Below are 21,229 nucleotides of genomic sequence, written 5' to 3' on the forward strand. Positions count from 1 at the left end.
GCCAATCGCCCAAGGGCCAATCGCCCTACACTACTAATATTAGTGTGTCTATGCTGCTACGAGTATGTTTAATCAAGATATATTTTGTATGTTTTACATCTATATTATATTTTGTATGTTTTACGTATTATGTTAAATCTCTATGTTTTTGATGTATTAAATGTTTTGTTGTATTAAATTAATGTTTATAAAATGTATGTATCTTTATTATCTATATCTATATATGTTTTTGTTAATAAATATCATTTCCTACATGTAAAAGATTTTTTGTTTTTAGTGGGACGGTTATGACCAAATTTTTTGGCCGTTTCGACCAGATTTGTTGTCCGTTTCGACCAAAATTTAATGCCGTTATGACCAAAATTTTTGGCCGTCATGGTTTAGGGCCGTTATGTCTTTAACCCAGTTGGATTATACATTGTCTTAATTTAGAAATAACATGCACAGAAGTTAGAAATTACATGAATAGAAGTTAGAAATTAGACGATAGCATGTTAGAATTTTGAATCTAATATACCGCCATATTGATGAGTCGCGTGCATGCGGACAGTCAGTCGATTGTCTGCACATACATTCGTGCTCGTTTAACTCCACGTGCCTTTTTCTTGATCAACCAGCGATATATTTTCTGGATGTACAAGACTACGAGAAATAACGGGATTTCAGTCTGTCAATGGCTGGAGATGTCGAGGTAATGTTGAGAAGCAGTTAACGATGTTTTGTCTTGGACTACATTAACAAATTCTACCGTTTTAATTCTCTATGTAGCAACATGCATCAAGGAAATGGGCCTTTGGTCCTAGCAGCTCTGACTCTAATATGGAATTTAGCAGACGCTGGTGAGTATTTATTAATTGTGCTAAGAATAACAAGCGAAGCCTTCAGAGATAAGAACGGTAAATGAATATTTCATGGACTCCCGTTGTTCCCACATGCATGTTCTCGAATTGTGACTTCATACGATACGGGCTGCTTCTATTGTTTTAGAAACAAAATGCCAATCTGTTTCGAATAAAAGAACATACCTCTCCTTGACAATACATAAATAAAATCTGTTTTGTTTTATTTCGAGACAAAATGATAAGCAAGAATTGATCGAATGTGTGTGTGTGTGTATGTGTCTTCTGATCAGACATTCACATTGTCTTCCTTCAGTTATAAATATTTATAACCGGAGTCTTCTTCACCTTTCTATTCGTCTTTCTCCAATTAATTTTAATCATGGGATTTTTAAAGGCTCGCAATACCTGTAATGTCTTTGTTTATTTCAATTAATTTGGATAATGGCCTATTTCCTAATAGATTTTAATAATTAAATTAAATGACGTGCGTTTAAAGGGGCAAAATCGCTAATATTTGGCACCTAGAAATTGACACATGGGTCGCAATTTCTCGCAACATATGAATGTATATAAACTGATTTACATTCAATCGTTTTTACTCTAATTTCAAGTCATTTATTATGTTCGGCGAAATAGGACACAAGTCTCAATCGAATGGCAATCTCTAGCGTCTGGTTATTCCAGTCTACACCAACAGTATTTATTGCACATGCTCTCCAGATAATAATATGACGTCACCATTTGACATGACTTGTGAAATATGTCTAGCCTTGTTCTTCGAGTCCCGTATTACAAATGGCGCTGAAACGCATTATGGTAGGCTACACGATTCGTGTACCAATGGTAAAATATTTATTTTGTCTTAAATATTGGATATCAGAAGCCCATCATTTCCCGGTAAGATCACAACATCAATGTTGATTTAAATTGACAAATAATTAGTGTTTTCGATGTGGAAGACTTTGGATGATATTGAGTTACTTTAATATGAGATGTGGTCATAACGGCCATAAACCACAATAACAAAAATTCACTTTGGTCAAAGCGAACAAAATTTTAGTCGAAACAGCCAATTTTTTAAAATATATTGCAAAATATATTTTACAAAAGATTAAAGATGCATTATGTACATGTTCTGGCTCTAATAGTTTAAATTAAAAATACATGTAGATAATAAATAATGAATATATACAGAAATATAATTAAAATTATTTTATTCTTTGCGAAGATAATGGCTAGATTGTTTATTATTGTACATGTAGTAACGGCACTTGACAACCAAGACCATAAGTCTTGATTATCCGGTTTATTGTTCAATTTTTTAAAATCTTGCAGGTGTTAAAACCATTTCAATTATAGACTCGTTATGTGAATAAATGTCTAAATAATAGTTTATATACATTTCAGTCTGGGCCATCCAATGATCTATAGATTTAATTATAGGCTTGTCAAGTGAATAAATAGTTTATATAACATTTGAAGTCAGAAAAAAATACCTCGCTGTCATTCGTTTGATAAAAATAACCATTTTAAACATAGTTTCAACTACGGTAATCAACACAATGAATTCAAAGCCTCTTTGTCATTTCCCAGAATTGCATGCTGTTTTTCAAAGAAAGGAGGTCAGTAGCCTACAAATTAATCAGGTGATTAATCAATCTGCCACTTAAAGGGACAATAACACTCTTGCTGGCTTGAAAGCTCCAGAAAATAAATAATATCTCTATCTAAGTACTAGATGGTTAAGTGTCCTACCTGTTGTGTAAATTATCCATTACATCCTATTTTACTTGTCCAGAGGGTTCGAAAAAATTTTTAAATCGAAGTTTCATTTGAAAAGGTTTACGTTAGACGTTTCAAACCATTATGTTGAATTTTTCAAAATTTTTAAATAAGGTGTGTTAAGATGAAATTTGTATCATCAATTAATTGAAATATTCTAAAATAGTACAATTTGTTGACCAGAATAAAGATTGGGACATATTATTCAGTTACAACAAGAGTGGTATTGAGCCTTTAATAACATTGGATTCATAACAAATATTTATTTGGCTGTTTTATTCAGAATGTTTATTTGTTTTGATTAAGATGTTTGGTCGTTATATTATATGATCAAAATGTTTGGCTGTTCTGATCAAAGTGGTTGATGCTGTTTTAACCAAAGTGTTTGTCCATTTTGCTTTATTGCCGTAATGTGTATAACAGCAGCATGTTGACATGTCTGGAGCAGGGGAGTGTCCAGCGTGGAGACACTGTCTAGTTTCACGAGAAGTCGGGGGGATTACCCCAAGATTTCATTAAATAAAAAGAACTGAGACAATATTTCTGTTCATTTACATGTAGCTGGTGTATACCGTACTCGGATTAGTGTGAAGTGTATTTTTAGGCTGTTTAGAGAGGTTATTTCAAAACAAAAATCCATCTGTCAGATTTCTGGGTTAGGTTTTGTTACATCTACCCTTATTATTAATTATAGGGATTCCAACAATTCATGATTGGAATACATTTTTTGAAAAACTGTTGAATATAAAAATAGATACCATCAAGACTTTTTTTTTTTTTTATCGTACCGACTTCAGTAATGATGATCAAGGCTAGCCTAAAATTAAAAATTTTCAGCATATTCTATTTATGTTATCTATTTTTTTAACTATTATAGCAAAAACTGTCAACTCTTTATCTGATCTCGTATATAATGTCCCTTTAATAAATACATGTAGTTTTTGTAACATTTAAGGCCTAAAGAAAGACTTATTATCCACATGCAATATGGATTTTCAATGAGTCAAGTGGTTAGATTTTGATTCTAGGTGACAAGGATAAGGGTTTCCTACCTGCCTAATATTGTGGGTTTTCTCCAACTGTTAAAGACACAAACTGGGCACAAGAAAACGATCTACCATATATATCATATGTTAGTCCCGAAATGACCTAGTTTGTGTAAATTGTACATTAAAGCCTGTCACTCTCTCTTACTTTGGATTATCGTAAGTGTTATCTTTCAGTTGCCAAAATAAAACATATAAATATTTAGAATGAAATATTCTTTCTGTTTGAGGGGTTTAAATAGGACATTAATGTAGTTGTTGTTGTTGTTGTCTAAAGTTACAAGTAAGAGAATACTATTTGGAGCAGAAAAATCAGGTTAACGTGTTACTACATCTATACAAGTTACTATAGTCACTAGACCTAGTCAGTATATGGCTAGGTGGGTAAGGCGCTGGAGGTCGGGTGTTCGATCCCTGCATTGGCCGTGAAAGTTCATCCCGAATTTCCGACGTGGTTTCCCCTTGTCAGTGATGCAGGACAGAGGGCCTGGCAAGGACAGCTGTCTAGTCCTTCGGATGAGACAAAAAACCGAGGTCCCGTGTAAACATTGGAATGCACGTAAAAGATCCCTTGGCAGTTGGAATTCTATATAAGAGTAGGCGATAGTGCCGCTGCCCGGGTAAAATTTTCCCTCATAGCACACTGTTTGGCGTATGCCCGTCTTCATTAGCCCAGGTTAGGAGCAGAACAGTAGGACTTTAAACTCCATTTCATTTCATTTCCTAGTCAGTACATGTGGAGGCAGACCACCATTAAATTTCACCATCTCGGTACCCACAAATTGTAGTTTGTCTATTTATAGTAATTCTCTCTGTGTGTCTCTTTGCTCCCTTTTTGCATGCCAACTTTTGTTGATTTTTTGGTCTAGAATGGACGAAGAGGGTTTGAATTAACATTTTCTGCCAGGTTTTGGTGAATATTCACGATTTTGAGGCGAAAGGATAACAGAGTTATCAGGTTGGTTACGGTGATACGTACAGCAACTAGATACATGTTTTTAGTATGCTTCTTCAATTTTGGTGGTCAACCTCATACAAATTTTTGTTCAAAGACATGACCATTTGTTCCTCCGTCTGTAGTGAAAAGCATTCAGCCCAACGGAAATTTGGGGAAAAGTTGGAGGGGGGAAAAGAGGCCAGAATTAACATTGAAGTCAATGGGGAAATTAATGGTGGTCTGCCTCCATGTAGATCTAGAAAATTATAGTCCCTTTGTTTAATTAGCAGTCCAACTAGACCTACAAATGTAGGAAACTAATTTGGTTGTCCAAATGGCAGTCAATCAGAAAAGTCAAACCCAGTGCATTAATCAACTGTTCTTCAACTATAGTTTCTTTGTTTAAAGATACATTATGGGAGATTCGATAAAGAGCTGGCAGTTCTCACTATAATAGTTAAAAACTACATAGTGTAAAGGGAATTTGCTGAAAATTTCAGTCAAATTGATCCACTATGAGCCGAGAAAGAAGCGGGTGAAATTTTTGCATAGTCTCGGTCATCATTACTAAAATCATTAATATAAACAGCATAGTCTCGATTATCCACTTTTTCTGATTTAATTATCAATAGCCATTAGTGGCATATAGGAATCTAATCCAGCCAACATCGAAGGCTAGCCTTGACATCAAGAGTTTATTATGGTCTGGATAAGTTAATTAATGTCTAATTGATAATTTAGATAACATTTCAGGCCTAAAGAAAGACCTGTAATAAGCAGATTTTGCTCTTGCATAATGCATGTTTAAATGGCAGTCTATCTAGATCTAGAAAAGTCCAGCTCATATTGGTTGTTTTATGGTCGTTCACCCAGTAAATCAATCAACCTGTCTTCATCATGATTTGTATGGATTCATCTCTTTTATTCCTCACAATAAAACACATTCCATTAATATACCAGTGCAAATACATTGCCTGGTGAACATTAATTAAGTAAGTAACTTTCGTTAGCAGCTGTTATATTATTAAGGGGCATGGGTGGCGGAATGGTTACCATAAGGTCTGTCATTGAGTCAACTGGCGTGGTTTCGAATCCCCAGTTGTACGTGACAAGGAGTAGGGTCGCCTGTTAAACCTCATGGGTTTTCTCCAGGTTCTCCGATTTCCTCCCGGGTGGGTTGGATGACCGAATGGTTAGCACGTGCGTGCTGTATCATAAGACCTGTCATTGAGTCAGCTGGCATGGTTTCGAATCCCCAGTTGTATGTGACAAGGAATAGGGTCGCCTGTCCAACCTCGTGGGTTTTCTGCGGGTCCTCCGGTTTCCTCCCACTGCTAAAGACCCCTACGCGCAAGCGAATTATTGAAATAAAATTAAACCATATGTTAAGTCCCGAAATGACCTAGTTTGTGTTGAGTGGACGTTAAACCCCATTTCTCTCTCTCTCTATGTTTTATTAATATCAGTTATTTTGAATATACGCTGGGCATTATAGGGCTGTGATAGGAGTGCATCAATGTTTTACACATGGATGTGTTAGGGCTGTGTGTTATAGAGCTGGGGCAGTAGGGTATCAAAGATTTACATAGACAGGACAGGGTAAACGATTTAACTGGTGCCAAGATACATGTTTAAGGGGATGAGGTTCAGTTGTTGGGTGTGTCTTGTACAATTTTGACCGTCTAAAGGGTATGTCTCTAGCAGTGGGAGGAAACCAGAGCACCCTTAGAAAACCCCATGAGGTTCGACAGGCGACCCTATACTCCTTGTCACATACAAGCTGGGATTCGAAACCATGCCACTTGACTCAATGACAGACCTTCTGATCCAACGCTCCCCCCCCCCTCCAATCCACCACATAATTTATCAATCTGTTTCACAGAGATCTTTTAAAATAGATCCCTGTTACAGATGACTGTTTCGACACGTGACGTCACATCACGCAGTGTCAATCATTGGCTCAATAGCGCGTGCATTGTTTACATAAGACATTACTGATTCGGACTAAATGGTGAATTTTACTTATTTTAATACCCATTTACACTAAATAGGAAATGAAAAAAATGTTTTAGAATTTAGTTTGACGGAAGAAAAAAGTTAATATTTGGCACTCATTAAGTCGCATCGATGTCATCCTTATCAGTGATTCTAGCGGCCTAGCGAAAATTCACTGCTGATCAGTGTGATAATTTATTTGGGTAACATTACATGTCAAGTAGTCTTCGAAACTCTTGTCCAAATAAATCAATAGTTGTTGTTCTCCCATACAATTGTGTAAATGTTATAATTTATATCTCTATCCAGTTTCTAAATATCTTCAAAAAATTAACAACATAAGACTTACACACTTTCTGAATCTGAATTCAAAATAATTGCCAGTTTATAAATGAAACTGTCTTGATAGTTACATGTTTAGAGAAGAGATATATTAAAATTATTTATACCGGTACCTCCTACGGCTATACTACAGATAAGTCACACATGTGAATATGATAATATGCATAAATATTGCACGTTACTCCCGATAACAGAGAAACACAAAACAGCATGAATTGAGAATATCGGATAAAATTTCTCTATGCCAGATTTTTCAAGTGTTAAAAAGATGATGGGGATCGTGTTTCTGTGTGATTTTTTATTCCAAAGAATGAGTCAAATATATACAGATGCAAACTTCTTAAAGAAACATTAGATTTTGTTTGTTACATTTGGAATGACTAGGTAATGCTAGACTCTTTAACATGATGTTCAAAACAACAGCGCAAGTGAATTAATTAATTTGTTAAGTAGTGTATCATGATTTACACTGGGTGGTATAGACTGTTACAGTAGTGTATCATGATTTACACTGGGTGGTATAGACTGTTACAGTAGTGTATCATGATTTACACTGGGTGGTATAGACTGTTACAGTAGTGTATCATGATTTACACTGGGTGGTATAGACTGTTACAGTAGTGTATCATGATTTACACTGGGTGGTATAGACTGTTACAGTAGTGTATCATGATTTACACTGGGTGGTATAGACTGTTACAGTAGTGTATCATGATTTACACTGGGTGGTATAGACTGTTACAGTAGTGTATCATGATTTACACTGGGTGGTATAGGGCTGTTACAGTAGTGTATCATGATTTACATTTTTCGAGTGTTAAAAAGATGATGGGGATCGTGTTTCTGTGTGATTTTTTATTCCAAAGAATGAGTCAAATATATACAGATGCAAACTTCTTAAAGAAACATTAGATTTTGTTTGTTACATTTGGAATGACTAGGTAATGCTAGACTCTTTAACATGATGTTCAAAACAACAGCGCAAGTGAATTAATTAATTTGTTAAGTAGTGTATCATGATTTACACTGGGTGGTATAGACTGTTACAGTAGTGTATCATGATTTACACTGGGTGGTATAGACTGTTACAGTAGTGTATCATGATTTACACTGGGTGGTATAGGGCTGTTACAGTAGTGTATCATGATTTACATTTTTCGAGTGTTAAAAAGATGATGGGGATCGTGTTTCTGTGTGATTTTTTATTCCAAAGAATGAGTCAAATATATACAGATGCAAACTTCTTAAAGAAACATTAGATTTTGTTTGTTACATTTGGAATGACTAGGTAATGCTAGACTCTTTAACATGATGTTCCAAACAACAGCGCAAGTGAATTAATTAATTTGTTAAGTAGTGTATCATGATTTACACTGGGTGGTATAGACTGTTACAGTAGTGTATCATGATTTACACTGGATGGTATAGACTGTTACAGTAGTGTATCATGATTTACACTGGGTGGTATAGGGCTGTTACAGTAGTGTATCATGATTTACACTGGGTGGTATAGGCTGTTACAGTAGTGTATCATGATTTACACTGGGTGGTATAGACTGTTACAGTAGTGTATCATGATTTACACTGGGTGGTATAGGGCTGTTACAGTAGTGTATCATGATTTACACTGGGTGGTATAGGGCTGTTACAGTAGTGTATCATGATTTACACTGGGTGGTATAGGGCTGTTACAGTAGTGTATCATGATTTACACTGGGTGGTATAGGGCTGTTACAGTAGTGTATCATGATTTACACTGGGTGGTATAGGCTGTTACAGTAGTGCATCATGATTTACACTGGGTGGTATAGACTGTTACAGTAGTGTATCATGATTTACACTGGGTGGTATAGTAGTGTATCATATTGTATAATAAATCATATTTTCTATTCCAAATTTTGAGCCATGATTCCGTGAATAATATACCGTACAATGAATACACAAAAAAATTGATCCGATCAGACGTATTTTACAGTCTTCAGTGGTACACATGTATAACGTTAGACATATTTCACAGTAACATATACTTACTATAACAACTAGAATAATGTAATCGTTATATACTTGTTTATATATTTGGCTTTTGTTCAAGAAAACAGTTATACATATCTCTGTAGACAAGAAACGGATCAGTATGTAAACAATATATATCGTGGACCACCATTGTGATTCAACTGGTATTTTAAAATATATTGAGATAAATTCCTGTGAAGAAAGGTTTTATTGTTTAAAATGTGATTTTAGTTTTAAAAAAAAATGATGTAATATTGTGTAGGCTTGTATTGAAAGGATTCTGGTCTTGTTATATTCACATGAAAGGTCTTACTGTTGTTAACTGTTGATATGCTAAGCACACCCTGAGAACATTTAATATTTGTGACTGTCGTTTGTCTGTCTGTCTGTCTGTTTGGTGAGAGAGAGAGAGAGAGGGGTTGGGTTTAACATCCACTCACACAAACTAGGTCATTTTGGGACTAACACATGGTTCAATTTTATTTCAATAATTCGTTTGCGCGTAGGGGTCTTTAGCAGTGGGAGGAAACCGGAGGACCTGGAGAAAACCGGACCCATGGGGTTGGACATGCAACCCTACTCATTGTCACGTAAACCAGGGATTTGAAACCGCCCCAGTTGACTCAATGACAGACCTTCTGATACAGCGCACACATGCTAACCATTCGGCCATCCACCCCACCCTTTGATTTATAGGGATAGCCTGAACCAGGGAGTAACATACATGTAGGCCCAGGTAGGCCTGGTAACAATGGACTACCACTTCCAGATTCAGAGTTATACTACTTTTGGTACATGTCTATACCTGTGCTATGCTGGGTTAACTGTCGATATCCTAAACACACCCTGAAAACAGTCAACAATGAATAAAATGATGATGGATACAATTTTTATTGTGTAAATAATTTATCACAGAAACATATGACTAATGACTAATTGTTTGAAATATGAGAGAATTGTCAGGTAGATGAATTGTGTATTACATGATAATGTATGGATATCTCTTGTCTGTCACAACACAATTTATATTGGTGGGGAGAGGACAATTTTTACTCTAATAAATGAGAGAGAGAGAGAGAGAGAGAGAGAGAGAGAGAGAGAGAAATTGGGTTGAACGTCCACACGATACAAACTATATCATTTCGGGACTAACATATGGTTTAATTTTATTTCAATAATTTGCTTGCGCGTAGGGGTCTTTAGCAGTGGGAGGAAACAGGAGGACCCAGGGAAAACCTACGAGGTTGGACAAGCGACCCTACTCTCTTGTCACGTACAACTGGGGAATCGAAACCACACCAGTTGACTCAATGACAGACTTTATGACACGCTAATCATCTAGACATCCAAACCCCCTCTAATAAACACATATTGGCAAATTATTTGGGAATGGGCAGGGGATTGTTATCTTTATATTAAGTATTTTTAGATGTGTGTTATGTGTATGTTATTGGGAATACATTTTATACCTGGAGATATTGTGTATTATAAAACATGGGTTTATTCTTTGAGTTATTGGGAATACAATTTATAATGAACACCTTTAGATATTGTGTATTATAAAGCATGGGTTATGCTATGAGTTATTGGGGAAAATATTCTATCATGAACACATTTAAATATTGTGTGTTACATGATGTACTGTATGAAACATGGGTTATGCAATGAGTTATTAGGGAATACATTCTATGTGAACGCCTTTAGATATTGTGTATTATAAAACATGGGTTATGTGTATAGGTTATTGGGGAATACATTCTATAATGAACACCTGGAGATATTGTGTATTATAAAACATGGGTTATGTGTATAGTTATTGGGGAATAAATTTTATAATGAAATCTTTTAATAAAAATTGTGTATTATAAAACATGGGTTATGCTGTGAGTTTTGGGGGAATAATAGAGTTTATAATGAACACCTTCAGCTATTGTGTATTATAAAACATGGGTTATGCTGTGAGTTTTGGGGAATAATAGAGTTTATAATGAACACCTTCAGCTTTTGTGTATTATAAAACATGGGTTATGCTGTGAGTTTTGGGAAATAATAGAGTTTATAATGAACACCTTCAGCTATTGTGTATTATAAAACTGGGTTAATGCTGTGTATATGTGTATAAGTTATTGGGAATAGAGTTTATAATGAACACCTTTAGATATCATGAAACATGGGTTATGTGTTTTTTTGGTAGTAGTATAGTTAGTTGTATTTTATGTCCGCTTCCACCGAGGTGATATCGCAGACAATAACGTGTTATGTATACAAGGTGCATTAATTTACAATGTGATATGTGTTTTGTTATTGGGGAATACAATTTATAATGGTCACCTGTAATTAATATTGTGTATTAGAAAACATGGATTATATAATGTATATCTACTTCTGTGATCATGAGTTATTGGGTAATACACTTATAAATGGATATTGATGCATCAGAAAGATATTTATACAATTACTGTGGGTTGTTGGGGAATACACCTGAATTAAAGGTTATTGGTTCACAATATATATATTACTGTGTGTTATTGGGGAATAACTTCAGATGGTTCTTAGTCTGTGATGTATATAGAATGTATTTATGAACTTTGTTGCTATCATATTGTACATTAGAGTTCAGTATTGATTATTGTTAGTCTTTACTAGAATTAAGGATGTTATTGCAATAAGGTCGGCAAGTGGCATTCCACACAATCTGCCAAAAATAATAAATACTAAACTTGATAAGAGGATAGAGGGAAGGAAAAAATATCTATAGGTTAATATGGGAAATGACCAGAGAAAGAGAGAGAGGTCAATAGTTCGCTTGCAGTAGGGGTCTTAAACAGTGGGGGGGGGGGAATCCGAGGACCCAGAGAAAACCCAGGAGGTTGGACAGGTGAGCCTACTCCCTGTCACATACAACCGGGGAATCGAAACATGATAAGGGAATCAGAATGAAAAAAATGTACAAGTTGTTGAAAAATTCTGCTAAAAATGGATTTATTTAAAAAAATTAAATGATCCTATTTAAAAACAATGGCACTTGTCCACCTTATTGCACTAGCATTCTCCATTAAGAAACCTTCTTAATGGATTTTTCAAGCCTGGCAGTTACTTGTCTAGTTCTTCGATTGGGATAAAAAAAACTAGTCTGCCTTTGTACACATTGGCTTGCACGACATATTAGAAACCTTGGTAGTGGATATTTATACAAGAGTTAGCAGACATGCGGAGGTCTGTGTAAACATCTCCATCCTGGCACGACACACATGGTATCTCAAAATGGTTGAGGGATCCATGTTGGCTCAGTGGATAAGACGCTGGCCTGGAGTTCTCCGGATTTGCCCCATGTCAGTGATACACCCCGGAAGGCGTGACAAGAACAGGTGTCTAGTTGTTCAGATGGGACGAAAAAACCTGAGAACCTGTGTACACATTGGCGTGCACGTAAAAGAACCCTTAAGACAGTTGGAATTTAATATAAGAGTCGGCTGTAGTGTCACCGTATGGGAAAAATGACTCTCATTACACTCTGTATGGCGTATGCCCGTCTTCATTAGCCCAGTCAGAGCAGGACAGTAGGACGTTAAACCCCATTTCATTTCATTTCTTTGCCAGGCTTTTTATTGTGCAATACTTAAAAAAATTCCAAGGAACTATCTTAACCCTTGACAGTTGGAATTCTATATAAGAGTAGATTCTAGGGAACAATTTCCCTTTTAACACATTGCATGGCAAGTCTGTCTTCGGTAGCCCAGTAGGTGCACAAAAGTAGGACATTAAACCCTATTTCATTTGATTAATCAAAATGGTGAAAGTAATGAATGAGACATTAACCCCTTTCTATATATTTAGTTTATGATAAAGCTGCTACAGTAACTATAGAAATATGTATATTTAATGTAATATGATGAATTAATAACCTTAATTACAATCTTGCTCTTTATTGACTGTGTGAAAATCTGATTTACAGATAAAACAAGGTATTGTTGATATTCAGCGATAATACAACAGTATATTAAGGGTGTGACGACTAAGCAAAACTTGAACCGGTTAGTCGGCGGCTAAAAAACCGAACCAATTCGGTTTAGTCGGTAATGAAAACTAACTGAAAAATATTAGTCTTCCATAGTCTACAATACACGCTAATATACTGGCCTTTATACGGAGCTTAAAACTGTAATGGCGACATACAGTTCTATGTTTTATGTGTCCGGTACATTAAAAAATTTGGTTTTGTTTGTACTATGTAGTTTGTTCAAATCTCCTGTTTAAGTGCGCTAAGTGCGCATCCCTATTGACCTAACCTGGTGGATTGCTTGTTTCTAATTGGGCACTTCAACCATTGACCTTAGCGACCGACCAATCAAATAACGTATTCTTAAAATAACTTCATTAGGTATGCAAAAACAAACTCGCTTGTTATCGCGGGAATATCTACGACCGATTACGGAATATACTGTCTCTTTATTATTATTGTCGACCATTTATCAATGATGTAGCTTATTGCTTATTCGCCCCCATAATTGTCGATCGTTAATACATGTATCTTTTTAAAAAAAAAACATGCTATAATATTCGGGCGACTGGTTTATATCATGCTGTATTTTATAGACGACTATCGATTTCCCGGTTTGTAGGTAAAATCGAACCGACTCCGACTAAACCGACTAATCGTCACACCCTTACAGTATATACCGGAAAACACCATGCTATACTGAATACCGGCCGGAAAACACCTTGCTATACTGTTTTTCCAGTGTTTTTCGGTATTCAGTATAACATGGTGTTTTCCGGTAGTTTTCCGGTGGTTTTCCGGTATTACCCATATTCAGAGCAGAGGTTGATAACATACATTAATAAACATGACTAGTTTATTTTTGATGGCTAGGACGGCAAGGTCCCAAAATTGCTAGTTTCCCCTTTTTTTAGGGGGTTCACTAGGTACAAGAATTCCTAGATCTTAGTTGTGTAATTTCTGTCTTCATTAGGCCCTAAACGCAAGCGAATTATTGAAATAAAATTGAAATATATGTTAGTCCCAAAATGATCTAGTTTGTGTGGGGTGGAGGTTAAACTCCCTCTGTCTGGTCTTAGTACAGACAAACTCTCTCTCGTGGGCTTTCTCCGGGTCCTTCCTCCCACTGCTAAACACCCCTACACGCAAGCGAATGGAAATAAAAGTGAACCATATGTTAGTCCCGAAATGACCTAGTTTGTGAGTGGGGAGGTAAACCCCTCTCTCTCTCTCTCTCTCTCTTTCTCTCCCAGGTCATATTATTGAACAGGTACATGTATATATTCTCTTCAGGTACATTACTATATTTAAATAATGTTGTCATGACTCTGGCCATGATTCATGGATGAAATGTTTAAAGATTACTGGCAGATGTTTCTGTAAAACAGCATGTGTTAAAATCATCACCATGCATATGAAATGAAATTCAAGAACTATAAAATAAAATACGCCCAATGCAATTATTCTTTAAACAGTCATTATATAAATATGCAAATACTTATATCCTTTTAATGGCTAGTTAGCTCTTGATATTTAAAAGTTGTCTGAATTTCTGTGTAGTTAAAGTTTTTTTCTGTAAAATGACCTTTTTATTGGTCTTAAGTCTTTTGTTGTGAACATTGTGTAAATCTTGCCAACATCTGGTTTATATACACCAGTCTTAGCATCCTTCATATTAAATGTTTTTCGATCACCATCTTTGAGACCATACAAATAAGTCATTGTTTTTTAAGGCGCTAGGTTAAGCTTGAGCCCAATCAAACACCAGAATCTTGATTGGGCAGAGTTTTCTTTCAAAATCGCTCCCCATAATTTCAATATTATATTTTATATCATTGAAAAATGGTTGAAAGCCATTGCGGGGTGGGGGGTCCGAATGGTTAAAGCGTATGCGTTGAATCAGAAGGTCTGTCATTGAGTCAGGTGGAATGGATTAGATTCTCTACTTGTATGTGACAAGGAGTAGGGTCGCCTGTCTAACCTCGTGGATTTTCCCAGGGCCCCACTGTTAAAGACCCCTACGTGCAAGCGAATTATAGAAATAAATTAAACCATATTTTACTTTTTCCCGAAATGATCTAGTTTGTGCTCAGTAGACATAAAATACTCTCTCTCTCTCTCTCTCTCTCTCTCTCTCTCTCTCTCATATTAACCTATATATATTTATGTAAATGAGGAAATCATATATTTCTAATCTACTTGATAGTACTTAGACTACAAGTACTTGATGGCAACTTCCATTAATGGTCGTAAGTGGTAGGAACTTTGATCAAAGAGTTTTATCTATCAAGGCATGAATTTTGTAGTCAGTATTCTGTTTAACATTTGTTAAAATAATTAATTTGCTTGTTGAACATTATGAAAATAGAAAATGATATAAGATAAGGAAAAATAGCATATTTTATTCCGATCACGACTTCCAGAGAGAAGTTTACCATTGGGTTATCTCTGGGGAAGCACACTGGCCATTAATCAGCCTGAATTTGATTTCTAAGCGCCTCCCAATTTCTCGACAATTAGGCATCAGTTCGTAGCATTAGTTACATATTAATGATCCTTGGAATATTTTCCACATCTTGACATCAAAAGTTCATTGAAAACAACCGATTTGATGATTTACCTGGAACTATTTTTAGCGCACTATTATATGTGAGTGATTCGGCTATAGGAGCGTAACATTTCTGAAGAGATGCAAGTTTGAGTCGCCATCTTGGATCTAACATGTGTGACATTTTCAAAACTTCTCTCTGGGAGTCGAGATAGATTTAATTCTGAACGATTTCGGTTTTATGTATCCTGCAGTATTTTTATAGGGTCAAACCATATTGGTTGTGGGATCCGAGATTGATTTAATTCTAAACGATTTCGGTTTTATGTGGCCTCCAGTATTTTTATAGGGTCAAACCATATTGGTTGTGGGATCCCTAGTGGCAATGTGATTGTGAGTGAGACATTGGCGCGGGAACCTGGAGGTCCTGTTTTCGACCCCGGTATTGGTCGAGAAAGTTCATCAGGATAAGGGGGGTTGGATGGCCGAATGGTTAGCACGTGTGTGCTGTGTCATAAGACCTGTCATTGAGTCAACTGCTGTGGTTACGAATCCCCGGTTGTACGTGACAAGGAGTAGGGTCGCCTGTCTAACCTCGTGGGTTTTCTCCGGGTCCTCCGGTTTCCTCCCACTGCTAAAGACCCCTACGTGCAAGCGAATTATTGAAATAAAATTAAACCATATGTTAGTCCCGAAATGACCTAGTTTGTGTCGAGTGGACGTTAAACCCCATTTCTCTCTCTCTCTCTCTCTCTCGCTCTCTCATCAGGATAATCCGGCATGGTTTACCCTTGTTAGTGGTGCAGGCCGAAAAGTTGTTTGAGTGGGATAAAATACAGCGATCTCGTAAAAGAACCCTTGACAGTTGGACGTAATGCCGCTGTCTGGGCAAAATTCCCCTTTTAGCACACCCTTATGGCGTATGCCCGTCTTCATTAACCCATTCGGTGCAGAAAAGGAGGACATTAACCCCCATTCCAGTTCGCCATGTTGGATGTAAACATGTGGTGGGGTTGGGTGGCCGAATGGTTAGCGTGTGCGTGTTGTATCATAATGTACATGTATGTCGAGGATTCAACTGGCGGGGTTTCGATTCCCCAGTTGTACATGACAAGAGTAGGGTCGTCTGTCTAACCTCGTGGGTTTTCTCCGGGTCCTCTGGTTTCCTACTACTGCTAAAGACCCCTACGCGCAAGCAAATTATTGAAATAAAATTAAACCATATGTTATTCCCGAAATGACCGAGTTTGTGTCAAGTAAACATTAACCCCCTCTCCCTCTCTCTCTCTCTCTCTCTCTCTCTCACTCTCTCTTCCATTAATATTCTACAATTCATGTACATCTACATGTTACCTGGACATGAGTTTAACTTGTTTGGGTTCAGAAAAGGTACCATGTATGTATAACAATTTAAATAAGAATAGGCCATAATGTTGCTGTCTTGGCAAAATTTTCTGCATACATGTAGAAACAGCACAGTGCATGACGTATGTTTATCTTCTAGCAGGGTTAGTGTAGACAGAGAGAGAGAGAGAGAGATGGGGTTTAATGTCCACTCGACACAAACTAGGTCAATTTGGGACTAACATATGGTTTAATTTTATTTCAATAATTCGCTTGCACATACATGTAGGGATCATTAGCAGTGGGAGGAAACTGGAGGACCCGGAGAAAACCCATGAGGTTGGACAGGCGACCCTACTCCTTCTCACGTACAACCGGGGATTCGAAACCATGCCAGTCGACTCAATGACAGACTGTATGATACAGCGCGCGCACGCTAACCATTCAGCCATCAAACCCCTCTACTGTAGAAAAGTACATGTAGGGCGTTTAAGGGGCATTATGGGAGATTAGATAAAGAGTTGACAGTTCCCGCTATAATAGTTCACAAATAGATAACGTAAACAGAATATGCTGAAAATTTCAGTCAAATTGATCCACTCTGAACCAAGATACATGTATTAGCGATCATACGGTACGATAATAAACAAAGTCTGGATTATCCATTTTGACGTTAAATCATCCATCACAAAAAGTATTCAAATCCAGTAAATATCGCAGGCTAGCGATGACATCGAGATTTGATTATGGTCTGGATAGTCAATTAATGTCTTATAATTAATGATTTAGATAACATTTCAGGCCTAAAGTAAGAGCTGCAATAGGCAGATTTACTTCTTACATAATGTATCTTACTGATCTACAGCCCCGGTTGTACGTGGCAAGGAGTAGGATCGCCTGTCCAACCTCGTGGGTTTTCTCCGGGTCCTCCGGTTTCCTCCCACTGCTAAAGACTCCTACACGCAAGCGAATTATGTAAATAAAATTAAACCATATGTTAGTCCCGAAATGACCTAGTTTGTGTCGAGTGGACGTTAAACCCCATTTATCTCCCTCTCTCTCTGATCTACAGACCACGAGATTGTAGACAGACATGTATATTCATGTAGGAGTGGCACCATATAATGGTTGCTGTTATTCCATTTAAAATTGTTGCTTTAACATCTGATATGTATCTTGGGCATTAAGTTGCTCTCACTGAGGCCAGACCAATTGGATATTCTGTTTTATCAGGAACACCTGTAAAAATTGTCCCTCTTATTTCTTAGTGAAAAACATTTATTTAAAAACCAAAAGAACTTGGCTGTGCTGTTCAAAGTCTTTTAGTTCAAAAATTGAAAGTTTTGAAATCTTAAAGCGAGAATTTCATATTTTCTAAGATAGTCAAAACATAATTATTTCTATGTCTTTTGCTCAATAGGTTATCAACTCACTATTACACTACCATGGGCATTATTTCCCACCCTTAAAAATCATCAACACAGGAAATAATAACACAGTTACCTCCCATGTTTTTCTATTGCCTCCATGCATTAGCTACCTTCAAACGTTGGAATTTGAAGTTGAAATGATATTTTTGCCAATTTCTCAGCTGGCAATAGTGAATTATAGGATTAATAGGATTATTCTTTAACAAAGTATTACGGTTTATGGATACTATCTATTTTAAGGCTTTATTTTAATAAATTTTAAAAATATAACTGCTAAAGACCCCTACGCGCAAGCGAATTATTGAAATAAAATTAAACCATATGTTAGTCCCGAAATGACCTAGTTTGTGTCGAGTGGACCTTAACTATTTATTAAGACCCTGCAGAACAGAAAATCAGTTTCTCCATGTCAGTGATGATTATTATTATTATACAACACTTATATAGCGTGATTTTCCACATACGTGGGGGTGGGGGGGTGGATGGCTGAATGGTTAGCGTGCGCGCGCTGTATCATAAAGTCTGTCATTGAGTCGACTGGTGTGGTTTCCAATCCCCAGTTGTACGTGACAAGGAGTAGGGTCGCCTGTCCAACCTCGTGGGTTTTCTCCGGGTCCTCCGGTTTCCTCCCACTGCTAAAGACCCCTTTGCGCAAGCGAATTATTGAAATAAAATGAAACCATATGTATTGTTAGTCCCGAAATGACCTAGTTTGTGCCGAGTGGACGTTAAACCCCATTTCTCTCTCTCTCTCTCTCCACATACATGTACGTGTTCAGGTGCTCTTTACAATAAATACATGTACATGTATAGAAAATATAAAATCAGTATAAAAATAATAATTATAGAAACAGTAAGAAACTAAATATCTATAAAATCAGTACAAAAATAAATATATAAATATCTATAAAATACGTATGGTTAAGATTTAAAACTAATTCAACAATTAAAAGCCTCTTGGAATAAGAAAGTTTTAAGTTTAGATTTAAAAGTTGTTAAAGAGGTACAACTGCGGATACTAAAAGGCAAGAGATTCCACTGCTTTGGTGCTTGAAATGAAAACGATCGCTCCCCATAACTTAAAAGGTTGGCTCTTTTTTCCGTTAATAAAAATTGTCTCTGGATGACCGTAACGTTTGAGAAGGTTTATAAATATCTAAAAGACAGGACAAGTAAAAGGGTGCCATACCATTAAAACATTTAAAGGTCAATAATGATGCAGGAGGGGAGACCTAACAAGGACCATACCGGTACTAAACATAAACTGCCCGTCTACAGTTAGCTCTGCTTGAGAACAGACACTAAGCTATTTGACCCAAAAAATTTTGCCTCTAGGTCACCTACTCGAATTGGACTCTCTGGGGGGTGTTGTCTCGGCCCCTATGCATCAGAAGTGTCTGATTTTTTGTGGCTCGCTGGCCCGGGTATTTGGCTAGCATGTATTAGAATTTTGGGTACCTGAGCGAAATATATCGGATGCGGGACACGGTCGCAAACATGGCTTGTCAAATCGTCAGGATTACGTCAAAGTCCATATCTCGGTTCCTATAGGGCAGGGGAGACATGGTCGGAGAGAACGGAAAAAATTGTCGTTTGAATTTTTTCCAATAAATATATTGACGATTTTAGTTGGAAACACTAAGTATACTTCGAGAAATTTGAGAAGTATATATTCCGCTTCCATTTGATGGAATTGAATAGGTTTATTTAGTCTTTGTGTATATGCCAAGTGTGAAACGTAATAGAACCACATTACAATACAATATACTGGTACTAAATTTAGGATATGGAAATGAAATGAAATGGGGTTTAACGTCCTACTGTTCTGCTCCTATACTGGGCTAATGAAGACGGGCATACTCCATACAGTGTGCTATGAGGGAAATTTTGCCCGGGCAGCGGCACTCTCACCTACTCTTATATCGAATTCCAACTGCCAAGGGATCTTTTACGTGCATTCCAATGTATACACGGGACCTCGGTTTTTCGTCTCATCCAAAGGACTAGACAGCTGTCCTTGTCAGGCCCTCCGTTCTGCACCACTGACAAGGGGAAACCACGTCGGAAAATCCAGATGAACTTTCTTGGCCAATGCAGGGATCGAGCCAGCGTCTTAACCACCTAGCCACCGTGGCTCCCTTTTGCGGCCATTCAGGACAGAGATTTATTCTCGAAGTATGAAGTAAATGGATCTGTATAGTCGTTATACAGCTGTATAGTCGTTTGGATGGAACGAAAAACCGAGGTCCCGACCCGTGTACACATTGATGTGCATGTAAAAGTTCCCTTGAAAGTTGGAATGGGCAAAATTTGCCTCATAGCTGATGGCGTAGGCCAGTCGGAGCAGAACAGTAGGATGTTGAACCTCATTTCCTTTCATTTCAACTTGGGGTGGGGGTGGGGAAGTTTTGGATGGCCAATGGTTAGCACGTCAGTGTTGTATCATAAGGTTTGTAATTTGGTCAACTGGCCTGGTTTCGATTGCCCACTTCTAAAGATCTCTCTCTCTCTCTCTCTCTCATAAGGTCTGTCATTGAGTCAAGTGGTCTGGTTTCTATCTCTCTCTCTCTCTCTCTCTCTCTCTTGCTCTCTCTCTCTCCCTCTCTCTCTCGCTCATATTTCAACTTAGTGTGGCCTATACTTAAAACCAGTGCAATACTGTCTTTACATATACATTGTATACTAGCCATGTCTGCCAACAATTGTACATTGTGTAAATGATAAGAATGATAGGAATCTAGGTTTTTTTTCTATTAATCTGTCTGAACACACCAACACCCAGACTGCATTTCTCAACACACGGTTTGTCAGGTACTAGAACTATATGAGGTTATATTGATATGCATGGATTATCACACGGCTTGGATACAGGACTCGGTGAAACGAAAAGTTCTTTTGATCTTTTTTTTTGGAGGAGTGAACTAGAACATATACAACTAATAGGCTACTT

At 37.0% G+C, this 21,229-nt stretch overlaps 1 protein-coding gene across 1 annotated transcript in view; it reads left to right on the top strand.

The window, feature by feature from the left end:
* Positions 1 to 680: 680 nt before the first annotated feature.
* Positions 681 to 21,229, top strand: part of LOC126819072 (chondroitin sulfate proteoglycan 4) — a 61,574-nt gene continuing 41,025 nt past the window's right edge. Inside the window, exon 1 of the mRNA XM_050546899.2 lies at positions 681 to 839. Within this exon, the coding sequence (XP_050402856.1) occupies positions 773 to 839 (67 nt within the window). The 5' untranslated portion in view covers positions 681 to 772. The remainder of the gene's footprint in view (positions 840 to 21,229) is intronic.

Source organism: Patella vulgata, chromosome 4 (assembly GCF_932274485.2).
Source record: "Patella vulgata chromosome 4, xgPatVulg1.2, whole genome shotgun sequence".
NCBI lineage: Eukaryota > Metazoa > Mollusca > Gastropoda > Patellidae > Patella > Patella vulgata.